General features: G+C 38.3%; 1 protein-coding gene across 5 annotated transcripts in view; it reads left to right on the forward strand.

Moving 5' to 3' along the window:
• Window positions 1-21,792, forward strand: part of LOC136864796 (CUE domain-containing protein 1) — a 304,781-nt gene that overhangs the window by 28,583 nt on the left and 254,406 nt on the right. For all 5 annotated transcript variants that reach the window (XM_067142199.2, XM_067142195.2, XM_067142197.2 and 2 more), the window contains exon 2: window positions 8,060-8,284. In XM_067142199.2, the coding sequence (XP_066998300.1) occupies window positions 8,186-8,284 (99 nt within the window). In that variant the 5' untranslated portion in view covers window positions 8,060-8,185. The remainder of the gene's footprint in view (window positions 1-8,059; window positions 8,285-21,792) is intronic.

The raw sequence follows: 21,792 nt of genomic DNA on the forward strand, positions 1-21,792 counted from the left end.
ACAGACACAACACAGGCAATGCTAGTGTCACGCAACCTCGCACAGAGCAGGCAGACAAGCCACTGACGCGGTCTGACCTTGCCCAGCGGTTACCCGAGTCGTCAGCGCTTCATGCAGCGCTGACGGGTACTACTTTCTGGATGGCCCTCGTAGTTTCTGATTTACTCGACTATCTTCCTCAATTTTGTTGGTAAACTCTCCCCATCATTTCTCCTTTTCTTTCTTGATACTCCTCTCTACTTGTAGTCAATCTTTTGTATTCCACATGTAACCTTTCTGTCTTATTCTCATCCCTCTGATATATTTTTTGCGTTTCCTTATCCATTTCTTTCTTCACCTTGTTCCTTTCTTTTATTTCTTTTTTTAATTTTGTCTGTCCACCACCGTGTGTCTTATACCTTAACCTTTGCTTTTGTTTTTCCGCATACCTCAATTGCTGCTTCCACAAATGTCTGTCTTAAATTGTCCCACTATTCTTCTCCACTTCATATTTCCGTGTTAGGCAACTTCCTTTTTATACAATCTTGGAATGCCATTCTCTTTTCCTCCTCCTCCTCCTCCTCCTCCTCCTCCTCCAATTCCCTAATCCTGATCTTTGGTTTCTTCAATACAATTTTAGGGATTTTTTACTTGTTTTAATTCCACAGTTAATAATCTATGATCACCCTCCATACTTTCACTGGGGATTATCTTTGTATTCATGACGTATCTTCCCCATTCTCTGTCTGTTATAAAATCAATGAGAGTTCCATACTGTCCATCCCAACTATATCGGCTGATCTTATGGCTATTCCTCTTCATAAACCGTGTGTTCTTTATTATCAGGTTATTCCTGATACAAAAGTCCAACAGTTTCTCTCCAGCTTCGTTTCTATCGCCATACCCATGTGGGCCCAGAACATTCTCATGTCCCATTCTATCAATTCCCACATGAGCATTCAGATCTCCCATTATCATGATCACTGAGCTCGATAGCTGCAGTCGCTTAAGTGCGGCCAGTATCCAGTATTCGGGAGATAGTAGGTTCGAACCCCACTGTCGGCAGCCCTGAAGATGGTTTTCCGTGGTTTCCCATTTTCACACCAGGCAACTGCTGGGGCTGTACCTTAATTAAGGCCACGGCCGCTTCCTTCCCACTCCTAGCCCTTCCCTGTCCCATCGTCGCCATAAGACCTATCTGTGTCGGCGCGACGTAGAGCAACTAGCAAAAAAAAAAAAAAAAAAATTATGATGATCCATTATCTTCAACAATATGTGTTTCCAGTTCATTGAGGAAATTATCTTTTTCTTCCACGCTACATCCTGTCTGTGGAGCATACACCTGTACTATCTTCAGTAGTTCCTTGTTTACATGTACATGCATTATTATAATTCTTTCATTTACATGCTCAACTTCAGCTGTTGGTTCAACATTCTGATTCACTACAAATTCCATTCCATTTCTTTTCTCTTTACTGTTACCCATCCAGTACAAGGTGTACCCCTTTCTCAGTTTCTTCATTCCTTTTCCTTTCCATTTTACTTCACTTAATCCCAGGATGTCGAGTTTTCGTCTCTCCATTAGGTCAATCAATTCATTTTCCTTCCCATTCATTGTTAAAATATTTATTGTTCCAAATCGGGTTTTGTTCTCTGATCTAACACTTGCATCAACATCAGGATTACCATCATACTGTACAACTGTAGCCAGACTCTTGTCAATTCCATTTCCATTTTTAAACTTCTATCCGAGGCTTGTATTATAGTTGAAAGCAAGTACAAATTTACTCGTCTGCTGACCTGCTAAGCCTAACGCATCTGAGAATTTTCTTTCGGGGTTGGACCCCCTTAGCCTTTGAAGATCTCTCTTCTCCACAAGGCAGTGGTTACCTCTTCTAATTTTCCCCAGAGAGGATGGGTTGCCTCATCCACCATCTTCGCCATTCTGAAGGTCTCCTCTGCCTAAGATGCTGTTAAAGTCTTCACCCGTAACCCTGGGCATGGGTTCCACGTTATACCCCATGAGACTGGGTCCCTGCCTGAACTTAGCTCTCCTTCACACCATCCTACTGATGTGGAGGATACCCACCCCCGCAACGTGGATGTGGCAGACAAGAATTACTCAAGTGAAGGATAGGTAAGATGACCCTATCTCCCTTGAGCTGGGTTAATGGTTGTGTATGATGTCACAACCAAGGATATTATGACTATTTGTTTATTTAAAAAAAGGACTATGATTATCTTTCCAAAACATTTGTTTGGAAAAGTTTGATACAGAAAAGTGTTGGAAAAGAAATAATTAACCCATATGTACCCACCCGCCCTTTGCTCTGACATTGCTAGGAAACCGCCAACTTTTTAGTATGCAACCTGGCTATCCCTGAACTTAAATACTTAGTTTGGAGAAATTCTGTCCAGATGTTTTCCTGTGATGATCTAACAGACACATCTATGTATATAAAATCATTTTTCTTTCTTTAGCTTTTTAATATTGACCTAATGCTTGGTTTTTATATGAGGCAGGGCAAATAATAGCTTATGTCAGGTGCAGTTTAAATGTTATCTGTTTGTTACAAAATAACAGGAAAGTGAATGGAGGGATTTTCATGAAATGCATCATTTAACTGTAGGATAAGGGCAAATGGGATCTTGGCTATAATTTGTTCAAAAAAATTCAATGGGAGGAGTGCTTCAGAGGGGATCTAAAATGTAAAACTCATGTAGGGCCTACCATTATCTCTCTTACAGTTGGTTTTACAGAAAAATTGCTCATGACCAAAATAATTTATAATATCACTCACAAATTTTGTTGTTCTAACCTTTTTCCAATACAGTGAAAGAAAAAGGAAATATCAGTGGCGATCATCTCAAAGTTTAAGTCCAAGAACTGATAACTAACTCTATCGAGAGTTGCTAAGGAGATCATACTGGCAAAGTTTTAAATGCTTTGAACATTTGTATGTTTATGTATAACTGTGTAAATGATTCCTGTGATATTTTCGGGTTTGAAAGAAGTCCTAGATGACTTGACATCCTGTTGGGTGAATGTGATGTTCAGTCCACTTATTGAGATGTACAGGTGAAAGTAATAGTTGGAGCTGCTACTTAACAGAACAGCATAGTTCACAGAGCACTGAATAAAACAGAATCTACCAGTGTACACAGAAAATTATAATATGGGCAGTCTCCGAAGGACATTCTCTACCAGTGTACACAGAAAATTATAATATGGGCAGTCTCCGAAGGACATTCTGTCAACACTCCATGGCAGTGAATCTCAAATATTTCAGTCCAAGCAATCCCTTGAAAATCCTTGATGTTTTCTAATTAAGTGTGGCATAGGTAGACCTGCATAATATATCATCTTAATAAGGTTGTTAAATATTAAGCTCTGGTTTGTGACTTTGTTTCCTGTAATCACATAGTAGTTTGTGAATATGGCAATGGTTCAACAGCTTGCCTATTAACCTTCCAATGGTTGTATGGCTTACTGTTGTAATCCAGGCTTATTTGTTTTATATCTGTGAACATAATACATTTGCTTTTGGTACATGCTGTTCAGTACCTTTCCTAGATCATCTTCCCACTACAGTCACCGTGAAATATTACATCACAGACCTCTAACGTTCCAGTGGCATACCAAAGAGTTAACTTGGATCACAAATGTAGTCCATGCGACTATTTATGGAACTTCTTGTGAAGTGGTAGTCGTGTGATTCGCTGGGCTGATACAGGTTGTTTTGTGGTGTATGCGTTCTGTGACGGTCAAATTAGTATTCTCTAGTGATTATGATGGACAGATATATCGGTGGTTATTAGAAGACCAAGATGATGAAAATGGGGATTGTTGCGAGATTTTGTTTGGATCACCGCTGCCATAAATGCACTGAACGTATATTCCAAAAACAATAATTGTGAGAAGATAACGAGGAGATCATTCTTACAAGATATCTCCTTGGCACTTGTAAAAACAGAAATGGAGAGGAAAATAATGTGCAAAGCAGTGCCAGGGGCGTTAAGAGTATGTGGAAAGCTGCTACTCGGCATTCAGGAAGAGACTGCAATGCCAGTGGAACCTACTAAAGGACATGTAGGACGATGTTTCCTTTGCAATCGACAGAGGAACAAGAGCACCCGGCAGCACCTCAGTAAGTGCATGAATTGGGTGTGTCCAGAGCACATGAAGAAGGTTTGTGTGAAATGTTTGCTTGCTGAAGAAGACTGTGGCTCAGGTTCAGATTAGAATGCTTCAGCTGCATTGGTTTGATTGTATAGGTACAGCATTGTATAGGATAGGGAAACTGAATATATTATATACAATTAATTCTAGAAAAATGCTCATCTGTTATCAAATATTTCATGTTTTTATTCGGTATGGAAAAAAGTTACGAAATTTCTTCAAAAATTTCATATTAAATAAATTTTCCATAGTGTGTCAAAATATTGGCTATTTCATGTACTCGTCTATGATTAGTATATATATCATACTCCATCCTTCTTAAAAATTCAAAAATCGACATTTCTAAACAAAAAATAGTTTCTAAAATACCCATTGAAAATTGGACTAGGATTGTAATCCACGTGATTACTGCGGTTATGTTTCCGAGTGTGACCACCGGAGGGTTAAGTGACTCCAAGGGTCGAAATAATAGTTACTGTGAAATAAAAGTTGACATATAGTATATATTACAAGTTGTGACCGTCTACGTGGAAGTCCCATTTCCATTTAATAGGCCAGGGGCTCCTTGGAAGTAAATACGCTCTGCAGATGAAATGAAATTCAGTAGGGTGCTATCATATCAGTGGGGCTTGAGGAGAAAGAAAGATAGAAAGAAAGAAAGTATAATTAAATAAATGAACAAAGGATGCATCTGGACTTGTTGGGAGTTAATGGTATTCGAGTAAGGGAATAAAGGAGGAATAGGTATTAACTTGATTTCACAGGTTTTTACAGGGGAAGGACTGAGTTTAGAGTGTGATTGTTCATTAAGAAAACCAGAGCACTCTACGTGGTTTCTGTTAGGTACGTAAATAAAGGAATGATGTGGATAGATTTGGTTGTTACAAGGATTAGGACTAGAATTGTCTCATTGTGTTCATCATGTGAAGGAATAGATTAGGATGAAGTGAGACAAGGTTTATGAAGAACTGAGTAATGTAGCAGCAGTGATAGGAAGAGTACAAGAAAGAAGTAATTGGGGTGAATTACAGTTACCTGAAAAATAATTTATTCAATTACAAATTACTTTTTCAACAAGTAATTAGCAAAACTACAATTACTTTACATTGTGCTAGTCTTAAGGTAATCACTAGCTTTCCTTTTGCATGGGGCTGGAATAATACAAAGTTTGCAAAGAAAATATATTACTTCACTTGTGTTTCTTAGCATACTGTAGGTGCATTAAGGTGACACTGTAGTGATAAAAACATATTTTTCGGTAATGTAGGGATTTTCACAAAACTTTGTGAGATTGTCACCTACATAAAAATAGAGATATCACAAACATTTCTTTCATGTATAATTAATAGTTTTTCCAAAATAAATTTTTCTTATGAAATTTTTAATTCCATTTTTTTATGAAATTTAATTAACATGTTAATGTAAATTTGTAATTAGGTAGATAATACTTCTTTTAAAATCACTATGTATTGATTTTTCTGTACGTAATTTATATAAGGAGATATATCGTACTAAAGTTTGTGTAATTTTTACATTCTAAAATATTGGACTCAAAAATCCTTACTACTTGCAAGAAGTCTGCAATCAAAAATTCCATACGCAGGTTTCTTACAATCTTGCTGTGGAAGTGTAAGATAAAAGAAAGCCAGATAAAGACTGGAATACAGAGTGAGTTGGCCATCTGGTTAGGATCGTGCAGCCGTGAGCTTGCATTCGGGAGATGGTGGGTATGTCGGCAGCAATGAGAATGGTTTCCCTTTCACACCAGCCAAGTGTTGGGGCTGTATCTAAACTAAGGCCATGGATGCTACCTTTCCAATCTTTGTGTTGGCAAAAACCTTCGTTGTGTTAGTACGAAACCAACAGGGGAAAAAAAAGGCAGCAAATAAGCCTGGAATATAGGAGATGAAAATAACTGAAAATACCTGTCTTGAGTCTATGCAACATTAAAATAATAGAAAAGAAAAGAAAGATTAAAAGACCAACATGATCAGGAGGGAACCTGTCGGTGTTTGTTTATTTTAATGTTTTTTTTTTTTTTTTACATCAATCTGATTGACCCACCTGCACTTAGAGGCGATGCCTATTCTACCGTAATCTCTTTTAAAAAAAATAATTTTATCACAAATTAAGGCATTGCAAATTAGATCCACTGTATTTTAAATTCATACTCATTCATCATCATCATCATCATTCATTTTAAATTCCAGTAAGTGGATACATTTTAAAATTTTAATTATCATGTCATTTCGTTCCACCTTGTACCATTAGGGGCGGATAATATAGATGTTAAATCCCTGTAAACAAGAAGCAGCATCATCAGAATAGTGATGGGACATTCAATTCATTTTACTGAATCGATTCATTTGATTCCGTTCACGTTACTGAATCGATGCAGTGATCCGATTCACGGCTCATTGGTCACCACTCCTACTGCATCTGTGTAGTATGTGCTGGTAAGACAGCAGCAACAGCATTCAGTACTCGCAGCTGCCATCTGGTCTTCATACTATGAAATCCTTTCTTAGAAAAAATGCTAGTTACTCTAATAAGTTACATCGAAGGTTTCCGGCGACGCAGGGTGGGAAAGTTAGGATTAGGAAGGTAGCAGCCATGGCCTGAATTAAGGTACAGTCCTAGCATTTCCTGGTGTGAAAATGGGGAAACTACGGAAAACCATCTTAACTGCTGCCGACGGTGGGATTCGAACCCACCATCCCCCGAATGCAAGCGCATAGCCACGCGATATTAACCGCACAACAACTCGCTCAGTCATTTTTGAAAATATGTATTTTTCTATCAGCTGAGGATTTTTTTAATCGTCATATTTTGTATAGGCTACCCGAGATGTACAGTAGCCCGCTGGTTTTCTGATTCAACATACTGTTATAGCGTCTGTCCACATATGATTGAAGTCTTGTGCAACGATGTGACATATGAACTGAGAGAATACTGAGCCGTTCTTCCCAATATAAAACAGGTACTTTTGAAAGGTCATGAGCATGACTCTTAGTCATAGGACAGGCTAGAGTCGAATTTAATTGTCAAATGTCAACTAAGTTATAATACTAAGTCATTAAACTAATAAACAGTATAACCTAATAGCCTACCTACTTACTAGCTACTTCAGAATTATGTTGTGACTACCTTTTTAACACTGCAAATAAATCCATCTGTTATTTAAACCTCCCTGTAAGAAGAGGACAGTGAATGCAAATGGGTATTATTTTCAAATGAGCTGAGCTCGAGAGTCCATTATAGCATACGATTCTTTCAGTGTAGCATGGCTCACTGTATGTCTCGCTGCAGTGAGCCGATAAGGAGCCGTGCGTATCTTGTGTCTCACTGAGCCGTGCTTGTTCACGATTCTTTTGGTGTGCCATGGCTCACTGTATGTCTCGCTGCAGCGGAAGCTCGGCTCTCCGCATGTCCAGTGAGCCGATAAGGAGCCGCGTGTATCATGTGTCTCACTGAGCCGCACTCGTTCGCGATTCTTTTGATGTGCCATGATTCACTGTCTCGCTGCAGTGGAAGCTCAGCTTCCCGTCAACGTCCAGTGAGTGCGCCACTCAGCACTGTCCGCTGGGAGAAAGCTGAATCGTGTGCCGTGAGCGCGCCGTTCCTGTGAATCGATTCACTCGGACACTTCAATGAATCGATTCACTGCTTCGAATCATCCATTCAGTAGCCAACACTACATCAGAACCTGTCAGTATGACGATTGCAAAGCTTGATGATGATGATGATGATGATGAAGAGATTGTTTTTGTTCTTTTGTATTTTCATGTTTGTTCTCATCTTTTCCCGCAGTGACTTGTTTATTCTATTTTGTCTATCCTAGTTTCTTTCTATATGTGTAATATTATTTAATTGCTTCTTTTTGATTTCTTCTTCCTTCAGCCAGAAATATGGGTGAATCTCTCCAGCAATCCCCTCTTTTGTGCACATATGGGCATCATGCTACTGTGTAGTATTCCTTAATTTACAATACAATTTCAAGGAGAAGTGGTGAAGAATAACAACAAGATGGCAACTGTCCAGCAACCTACTACCCAGCTGGAATTCCATCAGGCAATGGCAGATTTTAAAACCATGTTTCCTGATATGGATGATGAAGTGATAGAGGTAAGTGTGTCCAGCTTCTAACGTATAGAGCAGGGATGGCGAACCTTTTCCAACTCGTATTTTGCAAATACTGAAAATATACATTTTAAATATGTAAGTTTTGAAAATACCTATTTTTATTTGTAAATAAATCAATAATAAGCTCCAATTGAACCACACTTCATTATTAAATATCGTTACCTGCATTACCTGGCGAGTTAGGGGCGCGCAGCTGTGAGCTTACATCCGGGAGATAGTGGGTTCGAGCTCCACTATAGGCAGCCCCGACGAAGGTTTTCCGTGGTTTCCCATTTTCACATCAAGCAAATGTCGGGGCTGTATCTCAATTAAGGCCACAGCAGCTTCCTTCCCACTCGTAAGCCTTTCCTATCCCATCGTCGCCACAAGACATATCTGTGTCGGTGCGACGCAAATAAATTGTAAAAAGATAAATATGATTAGATATAAAAATCAAAATAAGCCTCCGTGTCTCAGGTGGCAGCGCGCCGGCCTCTCACCACTGGGTTCCGTAGTTCAAATCCCGGTCACTCCATGTGAGGGTTGTGCTGGACAAAGCGGAGGTGGGAAAGGTTTCTTCCGGGTACTCAGGTTTTCCCTGTCATCTTTTATTACAGCAACACTCTCCAGTATCATTTCATTTCATCTGTCAGTCATTAATCATTGCCCCAGATGAGTGCATCAGGCTTCGGCAGCCGGCACAATTCCTATCCTCGCCGCTAGATGGGGGCTTCATTCATTCCATTCCTGACCTGGTCAAAGGACTGGGAACAGGCTGTGGAGTTTCATTTTCACAAAAATCAAAAATACTACTATTGGCGATAGACTTCACTTCCTCCATTAGCTTCATTATCTTTCCATGTTGTCGTAGTTCATATGCTCAACAATTTAACTAATTTCTACCCCATCACATTTCCGCAAGGAAATCAGAAAAAAATAGCTATCCTTGCTTGTAAGGTCACATTGATGCTTTCATCAAAACACACTGCATAAATCTGGGAGTTAATCCAAATTAGCTTTCAATTACTCCAAAACGTCTTCAACTCTTTTTTATTATTCTATCCCTGTTAGCAGTTCAGCTGGCTGGCATTCCTTTCATTCTGTTAATTATTTGATTATTAGGGAAGTTTTCAAATAATGTGTCGGACATCAATAAGGAAGTTTATTTCAAGAACTCACCGTCAGAAAACTGTTTCCCATGCATGCTAGACTATGCAGTGAGACAGATGGAAACAGACCAACTGATAATATTCCTTGGCAGGAAAGATGATACAAAAGAACTAGTTTGTTTGGGTAATGTTCGATATTTTGTGACACAAACTCTATTTTTTCTTCGTTTGGCGTGGATCGAACATTTGAGTGATTAGTCTCGAAATGGCGCCTTACATTAAATGTGAGGTATACAATTGTGTTCGATCACAGGCAACACACCTTTCTATCAGTCTGAATTCCCTTGTCCACTGTTCTTGAAAAATCCGGTCACTACCTTTGTTAAGTGTCTGTTCTTTTCAGCACCGAAAACATGTTTGCAAGGTCCGCATACAAAACCACCAGAAAACAACACTGTTATCTCACTTGACTTTCGAACCTATCAGTGTAGCAGTGGTTTTATATTACACATTCGGATGGAATTAGTATTTAGATTCTCGATATTTATTTCTTACACGTGAAACACTATCAGATATGTATTATCTGTATTACAAGACGTATATGAAAACAATATGTTTATGTGGCGTGCCACCAAAATCGTGCTCGCGTGTCACCTAGTGACACACGTGGCATAGGTTCGCCATCCCTGGTATAGAGGATCCCGCCTTCAGAACCAAGCAGTTAAGGCCAAAGCTGTACTCTTCAGAGATCCAGTATTTGAATCATTTTAATTTTTAAAAATTGGGTATTTAGGGAGAAAAAAAATATTTTTAAACGTCCAGCTTCTAATGTATAGAGGTCCTGCCTTCAAAACCAGGCAGTTAAGCCCAAAGCTGTACTGTTCAGAGATCCAATATTTGAATCATTTTAATTTTTTTTAATCAGGTATTTGGGAAGAAAAATAATATTTTTTTAATTAAACTTATTTTCTTGCTTGGATAGTTCCAATAAAATTTTAAAATATTTATCCCTCTTGGAAGTGAGCACATTCTCTTTTAATAGATTGCAATATTCAGCTTTTAACTTACCATTTTATTAACAATTGTTCTTTACTTTGTTCCTGAAATGTGGAAACCTTCCCAGAAAGTTTAGAAAATCAGAAAAATGGAGCGTGAGTGCTTCTTAAAGGAAATAATTTTCTTCATGTGCTGTGTTCAGTGGAGAGTTTTAAAAATGGTAAGATTTTGAAAATATCATTCCATTAACTGGAGAAAATTGGTCATGTGTGCTGAGGAAGCATAAATAAATATTTGCTCATGCTTTATATGCTCATAAGCAATTGATTTAGAGATAGGTGCCCTGGGGAAACGTGCTTGGCCTGGCAAATGTAATAGGAGAACACGGCATGTAACTGCAAGGATGTCAGACCTCATAGGTCTATATTAGTAACAGTTGACTGCAAGATGTATGGGCCACTCCATCTTTGAAGTCATGCAGGCACTGGACTTTCCAGTGGATTCAGGCAAAACCACCACCACCAAAGTCAACCGTCGTGGTGTACGACACATTGATGACGGGTTGCTATCAGCGAGTTCGGATCACAAGAGTGGGTAGATGGGCAGCAGATCACTCATCAGTATGTATACAGACAAGAAATGTTTTCCACCTATCAATACTTTATTTATTATAAACGGATTCACATCAGTACCGGTTTTGGCCTTTCATGGCCATCATCAGCTGGTGTATTTCAGTATTGTAGCCGCCGGGCTGAGTGGCTCAGACGGTTAAGGCGCTGGCCTTCTGACCCCAACTTGGCAGGTTCGATCCTGGCTCAGTCCGGTGGTATTTGAAGGTGCTCAAATACGTCAGCCTCATGTTGGTAGATTTAGTGGCACGTAAAAGAACTCCTGCAGGACTAAATTCCGGCACCTCGGCGTCTCCGAAAACCGTAAAAGAGTAGTTAGTGGGACGTAAAACAAATAACATTATTATTAATATTGTAGCCATTAGACATATGTCACAAAGGTGTTATTATGATTAGATCATCCGGATGTCTAATGGGGTTAAAAATAAAATATATTGTAATATTTTGTAATATTTTGTGTATGTGGGGTTAAAATAGTATCTATGATCAATGTAGCAGTGAAGGCTGCGATAAGCTAAACTTATTAAGTGTTCATTAGACATATTGAGCACATAAACATATTAAAATACATAAAGCACAGTATAAAACACTCGATAAGTTTAAACACACTAAAATATAAGGTACATGTATGTTAAAACACTAGTTAAAATTTGAGAGTTCGTGTTGTGTGGAGTTCCTTCTTCAAGCTTCGTTATAGTTCTTGCACTTCTATGTCTATGTTTATGCAACTAAATTACAGGTGGTCCCTGTCATCTTTCATTCCAGCAACACTCTCCACTATCATTTTAATTTCATCTGTCAGTCATTAATCATTGCCCCAGAGGAGTGCGACAATCCTCGGGAGCCGGCACAATTCCTATCCTCGCCGCAAGTTGGGGGCTTCATTCATCCCATCCCTGACTCAGTCATTGATTGGAAAACAGGTTGTAGGTTTTCATTCAGAAGATATTATCTACAAGATGGCGTGCACAAACATAACAAACATTTAAAACAAGGTCTAACACATTAAAAACACTGTATAAACAGTATGTATCAAGTATATTCAACTTGAATCTTAAATAAGTTCATAGTCCAAATTAAAATCTAAAATCAAAAGATGCTGTACCTTCAGATCACAACAGTCCCATTTTAACCCTAGAATCATAAAGTCCCTCCAGGGTAACACGAATCATAAACTTTCGTCTGTCAGACTACCAAAAAGAAAAGCACTTTAATAAGCATAAACCCAACATTTTACACAAAATACAGAATATTAAACTTAAAACTACCACACGTAGTGATGACAATACACTCTGGTCAGTTTTTCTTCAATAGGCACATTCAGTGCACTGTTTTGCCTGGTGATCAAGACAAATGTGCTTCGCCATGTCTTACAAAGGAATCGGGTTATTCTTCTTTTCTTTGATGGACAAAACGCACAAACTTTTCTTCCTTCAGCAGTACCTGATTGAGGCTCTTCAGGAATGCCATCTTTTCCAAGAATTTCAGCAATGGTCCTCTTCAGGCTGCGCCTCAAAGTTGGTGTCTGAAGTCTCCCTTGCAGCTTTGGAGCCATTAGCATTTTGGATATATCCTTTGAAAACTGTCGCCTTGAAAGTGGCTTTTGGCCTTTTTGAACCATCTTATGCACATAAATAATGTATCCCTTGGCAAGTGCTGTATTAATCATACTATAAAAGATACACATTGGCCATCTAGTTTTTTCTTGAAGAGGACATCAATGTTGACATTTCATCGAAAGTGTCCACGGCACCTTTAGTCCCATTGTAGTCTTCTGCCATATCTTTTTCCGACTGGCTGCTATTGTTCCTACTTCATGGCATGTAGAAAGGAGGATTACATTCTTGTTTGGTTTTCCTTTATAGGATACCATTGTTTTTATACCATCATAACAAAACATGGAGGACCCAAGCTTTCTTCCCTTGACTGTTTTCATCTCTGGTGGTATCTGTGGCTTGTCTTTTCTCATTGTTCCAATGATTGTCAGACGAATTGAGGTGAACCAATTGTCGGTCATTCAGAAAACACTGCCGTTATCAATTCATTATCGTGCGCTAGTTTTTTCCATTTCAGTATCCTATTAAGCTTACGTATTACGTACAAAAACATTACTGTAATAAACCAGATATTCACACTATTTACAGCTATGTACAAATCACGAATACTTTCACAAATCATAAACTTTCGTCTCTCAGATGACGGTCATATCGCAGTGAACAAACAACTGGACCTTTATGCTTGAAACCAAGGTCAGAATTGATTGTTGGTAGCCGGGAAAGAATAGATGGAGGGGGAAGGCACAGTTCATTAGCATCTGGAAATTACCGCGGAAACTACAGGGGTGCGTAGTCTGGGAGACGAAAGTTTATGATTCTAGGGTTAAAAATCATTCTTAAAGTCAAAACATATGCCTCTCCTGCAATATTCTTTAAAAAACTTCTGTTGCTGGCATGCATTAATGGAAGAGGGGAATATCCTCAAGGTTGAATCCTATGGCTGTATTGAGTTGTGTGGAACTTTTTCATTTGTAATAATCTAGTAAAAACATGTATCTGGAAAAAGAAAAGAATCGAACTAAAACAGTGACAACCAAGTAATGAAGTATTAATAAGTGAAAAAATTAAGAGGGAATGTACTTACCCTAATTTTATTCCTTTAGAGCTGACTCCCTTTCTAAGTAACCTGGCCATGTTTGGCAGCTGCTGCTGTGTGCCTGGTGTTATACCTACATGAATGAGGCAAATCATGCTTTTATATCTATTAAGCAAGACCTAATCATCCTTAAGAAAGATAAAAAAGGCAATCTTTTGAATACCGTTGACAATTTATATATATTTCTGGACCAGTTTTACAATAGTAACTATAATTTGAATGAGATCCTCGAAAGTAAGAATCCTCTATTTGTCCCAAATACCCTCTTTATTGGAAACACTGGGTATTGTAAAAGCTCAATCGTTTAAGAAGGCCAGCCCGGTAATTCCATTTACTAACACAGTTACCCCTCCCCCTCCATCTTCCCCCACTTACAGCTAGCCAAGCCACTGTACAGAATGTGTTACGTAGGTATACCACCAGACACATAGTAGCGGCCACCAAACCAGGCCACGTTACTTAGAAAGGGAGTCGGCTCTAAAGGAATAAAATAAGGGTAAGCGCATTCCCTCTTAATTTTTTTCTGTAATTTATACTTCATAATTTTGTTGTCACCGTATTAGTTATTTCTTTTTCCAGATACATTTTTGTTCTAGATTATTACAAATGAAAAAGTTCTGCACAGTTCAATACAGCAATAGGATTCAACCTTGAGAAGCATTCACCTCTTCCATTAATGCGTCCTGGCAACAGAAATTTTTTAACGAATATGGGAGATGAGGCACATGTTTTAACTTTCAGAAGGATTTTTAAAAATGCAACTGATGTGATTTGAAGGGATTTTAGATTTAAATTTGGACTAAGAACTTATTTTAAGATTCAAGTTGAATGTACTTGTATATACTGTGTATACAGAGTTTTTAATGTGTTAACCTTGTTTTAAATGTTTGTTATGTTTGTGCACACCATCGTGTAGACAATGTCTTATTTATGGCTGTTTTAATTTAGACTATTTGTGACAGCTGAAGATGGCTCTTAGGAGCCAAAACATGTGCTGTGCTTTTGTAAATATAATCGATCACAAAGAGTGATTGTAAGGCTGTATTGATTTGGTGGATTTCCCCAACCGTTATAATTTTAAACACATTTCATAGTCGAGCATCTCGTCTCCATACTCCCAAGTCTTCCCAGAGCAAAGTTTGCAACATTTTTGTAAGACTACTACTTTGCAAGCAATTAACTTCATGCTCTGTATCGATGTCTAAAGTATTTGATAAATTAAAATAAAATATTTATTCCACCTTATCGATACTATACCAGGTGTATGCATATGTTTTTGCCGTTTTTGTGGTAAAGAAAACATGCAATTTTCAAGGGAAATTAATTTTTTGTTTATTCAAAATATTGGTCATCGGCTTCTACACACTTCGCCCGCCTTTCAGGTAAGTTACAAATACCATGCCAGAAGAGCTGCTTGTCTTTTGCGGCAAACCATTTGTCGAATCATTTTCCAACTTCCTCGAAATTGCTGAAGTGCTGCTCTGCGAGTGTGTGGCCCATTAATGAAAAAAGTTGATAGATGGTGCCATGTCGTGGTAGTACGGTGGAAGGATGTCCCAATACAAGCGATTTCAAGGTGTCTTTCGGTTGTTTTGCTGTGTGAGATGGCGCATTGTCATGTAACCAAATCACTTTGCCATGTCTTCTGGCCCATTCCAGTTGTCTTTCGATCAATGAATGATTTAAATTAATCATTTGTTGGCAATAGCGTTGTGCATTAACGGTTTCATCAGGCTTCAAGAGTCCATAATACACAATGCTGCTCTGGTTCCACCAGACAGAAAGCATGGTCTTCTTGCCAAAGCGATTTGGCCTTTGTGTTGAAGGACCGGCTATGTCAGCTGATAGCCACGATTTTCTCCACTTCGGGTTTTCAAAATAAATCCACGTTTCGTCACCCGTCAGAATTCGGCACAGAAATGACATCTTTGGTCATGTGTTGAAGCAGAATTTCACAAGTGACTTTGCGATTTTCTATTTGCTATTCATTCAAATCATGTGGGACCCATTTTCTGAGTTTGTCATCTCCATTGCTCGTAAACATCTGCTGATTGATTCTTGTGACACATTTAATGCTTGTGCCAATTGCTGTTGAGTTTGAATCCAGAGCACGCACTGTCTTTCATGTTTAAATTGTCGAAACCATGTCTCACGTGTTCTAGTCGATGGAGCGTGTTCACCATATGTTTCTACCAGCAAACAATGACTTTCCACAGCCTTTTTCTTTTGATTAAATAAGAAAAGCAATGCATGCCGAAAATGTTCTTTTTCAGGCACAAACATCGACATGATCACTGAACGATACAACACAGACGATAGTGTTTGGCGAACTCAACTTGTGTGTATTTTTAGGTTAATGTCAGATGAACGAATTGACGTGTGTGTCAAATTTGTACGCTGGTGCCATCTCTTAGTGAAACTGGAAAAGACTTGCGTGTACACCTGGTATATTTATTGTCTTAAGCAATTTCTTCAGTTAGTAGTACATGTTTTGTTTTTATGCAAACATCATCAGCTACAAGTATATATATATTTTCTTGCTCCACTGTTTTGTTGAGAATCTCTTGAATAAATCCTTAAAATGAGTGTTTTGTGATGTTTCTTTATGTAACATCAAATTCAATTTTTAATGCTGTTAATAAGGGACATCCTATGGTTGAATGATCATTGTAAATTTCAAAGGTTGCATCAGTAATCTGTAATCTGTAGATGTTAACTGCAGATACTAGATAGTAACACGATTAATTCTCTCACAACCAATCCCCTTCCCCCTCCCACTCCCTCTTTAGCTCAATACACCATTACCTTAATAACCAGTAGTTTTTAAGTTTTTAGGCAGTTTTAGAAAGGCTATGTCTTAGTACATTTTTATTGTTTTCACCTGAGCAAGGACACTTGTAGCTCATGAAGTCTGTATAAAAACAAAACATGTACTTCTAATTGAAGAAATTGCTCAAGGCAATAAAAATATAGTGTCGATAAGGTGGAATAAATATTTAATTTATAAAAGACTACTCCTTTGTCGGAAATCACCCAGAGTAAATTGTGCTGCTTTCGTTTGGATTTTTTTCCAGTTCTATCAAATAGTCCTGGTTTGGGTCCTGTACCCTGGAACCATACTCTAACTGGAGTCTTACCAGAGACTTATGGTATATTCCCCCTCCTTTACATTCTTACTACAACCCCTAAATGCTCTCATAACCATGTGAAGTGGTTTGTAATCCTTCTTCACAACCTCATTAATATGATTACCCCAGTGAAGATCATTCCCCATAGTAATACCTAGGTACTTAGTGTTCCCCATGAGATAATATCACCCCATCAATACAGTAATTAAAACTCAGAGTACTTTTGCTCTTGGTGAAACTTACAACCTGACTTTTCATCCCGTTTACCATCATACCATTGTCTGCTGTCCATCTCACAATACTGTCTAGGCCCCCTGTAGTCGCTCACAGTCATGCAACTCATTTACTACTCCATAGGCACTGTGCAGGCAGCTCATAGTGGCCCATTCTGAAACAAGAGGTGAGTCATATTGCGAGAGTCTTGGTACAATATGTGTGACGTTCAAACAAGTTGTGGGTTTAAAGAGCCTCAGTTCGGGGATTTAAGTGAATGATCATGCAATCAAGGAATAAACTTTGTTGTCAGTGGCCATGTGAATGACGTTGAAGAGTTAATTTCGAATTGTTTTGGATATATCACAGGAAGTCACCCAACAAACATCTGTCAGTTTTTCCATGTGTATCTTGGAACTTGAGGTAGGTATGGTATAGTTAGGTAACAGTTTATATTGTTTATTAAGGATTACTTAATACATGTTTCCTGTGTACGTTGTACGCATTTTCATTTTGTGTTTAGGTTGACCAGAATTTAATTTCGCTAGCAGTGAATGTTCCTGCCCTGCAGGCACCGGAGGAACTTGCAAACACGTAGCTGTGATAGAGTATTTTATAAATAATGAAAGTGTTGTCTCCAAAACAGACCATTTGCAACAATGGGAAAAACTGGGTGTGAAAACAGTGTCAAGAGAAACATATAGGAAAGGCAAATGCATAGAATAAATTTTCATAAAAAAAACTGTAGAGACTTACAGACCTCTCTTTCCCCCCTTCGAATTAATGAGGATACCGAGCTCGATAGCTGTAGTCACTTAAGTGCGGCCAGTATCCACTAAGCAAAATTATCACAAAAATAATTTATTTATTATCACCACCTATTCAATACATGCCACGTGTTACATGGTTGAAATTTACGTAATACTATAAAAACTTCTCAGGGACATGTTTCGCCCCTTAAGGGCATCATCAGCCTTGTCTATCCATACATGGTTTACAAAGAAAGTTCCATTACACGTTAAAAACCTCTAAAATGAATATGCTACAATTATACTATAAAAAGATGCCACATTACACACTATGAGTATTGGGAATTGATGGTATCTTGTACACATGAAAATTAAAAACTTTAACATGCTACAATTATACTATAAATAAATAAATAATTTTGCTTATAGCCTTTTTCAGTAGGGATCAATCATGAGAGTTGTCACTTGCAGTATCCAGTAATCGGGAGATAGTGGGTTCGAACTCCACTGTCGTTGGCCTTGAAGATGGTTTTCAGTGGTTTCCCATTTTCACACCAGGCAAATGCTGGGGCTGTACCTTAATTAAGACCATGGCCGCCTCCTTCCCATTCCTGTCCCATTGTCGCCATAAGACTTATCTGTGTCGGTGCGACGTAAACTTGTAAAAAAAAAAATTTAACAAGGATATTTTAACCTTCTGCCAGTTGTGGTGTTGTGTGGAATGAGATTGGATGTGGTGTATCAAAACGATCAAAGGTTTTCACTAAACTTAAAATATATTTTAACCAATTTTTGGGCATTTGTGTGAAGATACTTGTAATTGTCCCTCAATTACATTTTTAAAACCCATCATTTGGTCTTTGAACATGGAATAACCCAAATTACTGAAGATATTACATCACAAAAATGTATTTATTGTCACTGACAGAAACAAATAAAGTTATAGAATAAAAATAAAATTATTCAAAAATACTAGGACAACACTAGTTAAAAGAGAACAAAATGTAACTTATTCAACTATCTTACCCGCTGTTAGATCATGGTAGAAATCAATGTATTTTACTAGTCAGAGCAGAAACAGTGATATGTCTCATATAAATAAATTACTGTCCTCTTGGTTAGAACTCAAATGGCTTAAAACTGATCCCACTTGGGGGTGATTTGATAAAGTTAAATAATTTAGACTTTACAAGGTCTTCAAAAGTTTTCTACATGAGAAATTAGATATGCAAACTTCACCCCAGATTCATTTAAAGAATATTTTACCAACACCTCAAAACATTACATCGTAAAATAATAATAAAGTTCCTTTTTTGAAAAGCCAAGATTGTTTCTTTTAAAGTAATTTAGAGTCCCATTCACCACATAACAGATACTTAAATTGATTGAAGGCGAAGAAAATAAAGTTCTTAAAAGTGCCGAAAAATTCCACTGGATAGAGATGACGCGATAACGCCATTTTGATACATTCTTGATGAAGAGGCCAAACCAAAAATTAAAATAACATACGGAGTAGAGCTGTTCCCACGTTGTTTAAAAAATTAGAACATAATGAGGGCAAGAGGAGAAGCCCTCTTACAGTTTTCTTCATGTAACGTCCATGTTGGCAGGCGAAACCCGCTCACACCAGAGAGACACCAAACGTACTTCCATCTCAGTCCACGCTCCACTCAATAAATAGCGCTCCCACACACCACAAGAATCGGCGATGAACCGCGTTCCGAAGAGAGAACTCTAATTGGTCAACGGGCGGAGCATCGTAGTACAAAGTTTCTGAGTAGATATCAGCACATACAAGGTCCATACTTCCCTTAGCTTCAATGAAGGATTATGAGTGCAATGTTTTTAAATAAAACCTGGGGTAGTAAGGAACAGAATGGAAAATAATACACGGAAAGATAAAGTTAGTATGACACAATTTCCATGCCGTTTAGGCCACATCGAAAACGTTGGGAGGAGGAGAAGTAAAATAAGGACATCTCGATGTCATGGCGACGATAGAGAATTTTGATCTGTATCAATCTGATTAGCTGTGCCCAACAGAAGGTTAAAAACACATACCTTGCAGTCTTTGTACAGTGCTCCAAGCAGGAGCAAAAACTGAAATCGGACAATCGTGCAAGACCGTAGTCACCTTGTTGATGGACAGAGTAGGGAATGGTGAGGAGAGAGAAGAATGTGAAGAAATTGTGACACAGCTATTACATTTACAAGTCTCTAATGATGTGTGCTAACTGGACAAATACATCCTTCACACTGTGAGTGACGAAATATTTTTACAACAAAGTGCAGGTTGATACAGATCATATAATTAAAAAAACCCCTGGACACTGTATCTCAGTCACAAAGCCCTCAATGGTTTCAGGAAAGAATAATATCTGCTAGCACGAAAGCAATGGATCAATACTAGGCGACATAACTGTGCTAACTTTAGCTCATGCATTTGTATCTAATTCTCCAATTGGGGAAGCTGCTTTGAACAATCTTTCTTATGGAAGTGGAATAGAACGTGAGGCAATGGAAGGTTATGGAAGTTCATTCGGTGTTCATGTTATTCGATGCGGGTTAATAATCCACAGAAAACAACGTTGGATTTGTGGCATAGTTCTCAAGGGCAATGTAGCTGACAGTGTGTTAGAAATTAAGTGTCCATCTTCCTGTAAAGATAAACCAATAGTAGATGAGGCAGGTAATATGCGAGTGCATTATCATTACGTTGATGGGGGGGAAAAAAAACATACATTTAACCCTGCAACCGGTGACCAACTGCTAAGCATTTCTGGGAGTTTTGTAAGCATCTTTTCATAAAATCGCACAAAATAAAATAGTTGACAAATAATTATTGCATGTCATTTTATTCACAAAAATATAGTAAGAAACCAAACTCACCAATTTAATGTCTCAAGGGTGTATTGACGAAATATTCCACACAAAAGAAAAATGTTGAAGTAGTCCATGAAGTTCTTGGCAACACAGAGGTAGCAAAAAAATAGCTTGATCACTGTTATGTTATATATAAAATGTACACCATTTTATGCTGATCAAGAATATATGCACTTTTCACTAACTGACTAAAAGGACTAAATAATATAACGCATGCACATCACTCCAAACACAGACTGACTAGTTGGACTCATCCTCGGCATCTGCAGGGTGGCTTCTCTTTGTTCCTGCCTTCATGGGTCTCCAGTAATGTTGTAATCTTATGGTAGCAGTGTTGGTGAACACCACAATTACATCCTCGGCACCACAGAAGTGGCTGCATGATTTTTTCCCTGCAGTTGAACAACAGGGCACAAGCACAGTTTCTTTCCTGGGAGGTGTACCAGCTGATGACCCAGGTCTTCTGATGGTTCAGGTTGAATATTTGGAATAGTTTCTTTTTCTACAAGGCCGTCAACAATGCTGATAATAAACTTGCCACGTTCAAGGGCTTTGTCAGTGTTCAAACTATAAAGAATGTGGGCATCAAACATTACCATATCCATCAGGTTGTAGAAATTTTTTTTTCCAGTACCTCCTTGTTGGTCTGTCATATGATACACTGACTTATCCTTGAAGTCTACTCCCCCATATTTAAATTGTACTTACGGAGCAGAACAGGTTTCTTATTTTCCTTCCCACTTCTGCTTAGAATGATTTTGTCCTCTGCATGACAGCCAGTTGTCACTGGCAACACAGGTAACACTTGCCTTGCGGGAGCCCCTGTTAATCATTACAGGATCAGGTAACACTTCACCTATTCTTATTCTCTGAGTTCTGTTTTCTAGACATTTAGTCACCCATTCAACCACTCTTTTGTCTAGTCCAATACCTCTCATATTCATCAGTGACCTCCCATGATATTGTCCTGGTTATCCGTATGTGTCAGCTATCTCCGAAGAAATAGGTGGTTTGAGTGATACCAATTCTGGGGCGCCCATTGGCGCTCCTCTGTCGGTCTTATTTTTACGTGTTTTCCTGTGTGAGGTGGTTTGATAGTTTGAGGTAGTGTGATAGTTGTGTGTTACAGTTTGTATATTGTGGTGTGTTTAT

The sequence above is a fragment of the Anabrus simplex genome, chromosome 2 (assembly GCF_040414725.1).
Source record: "Anabrus simplex isolate iqAnaSimp1 chromosome 2, ASM4041472v1, whole genome shotgun sequence".
Classification (NCBI taxonomy): Eukaryota; Metazoa; Arthropoda; class Insecta; order Orthoptera; family Tettigoniidae; genus Anabrus; species Anabrus simplex.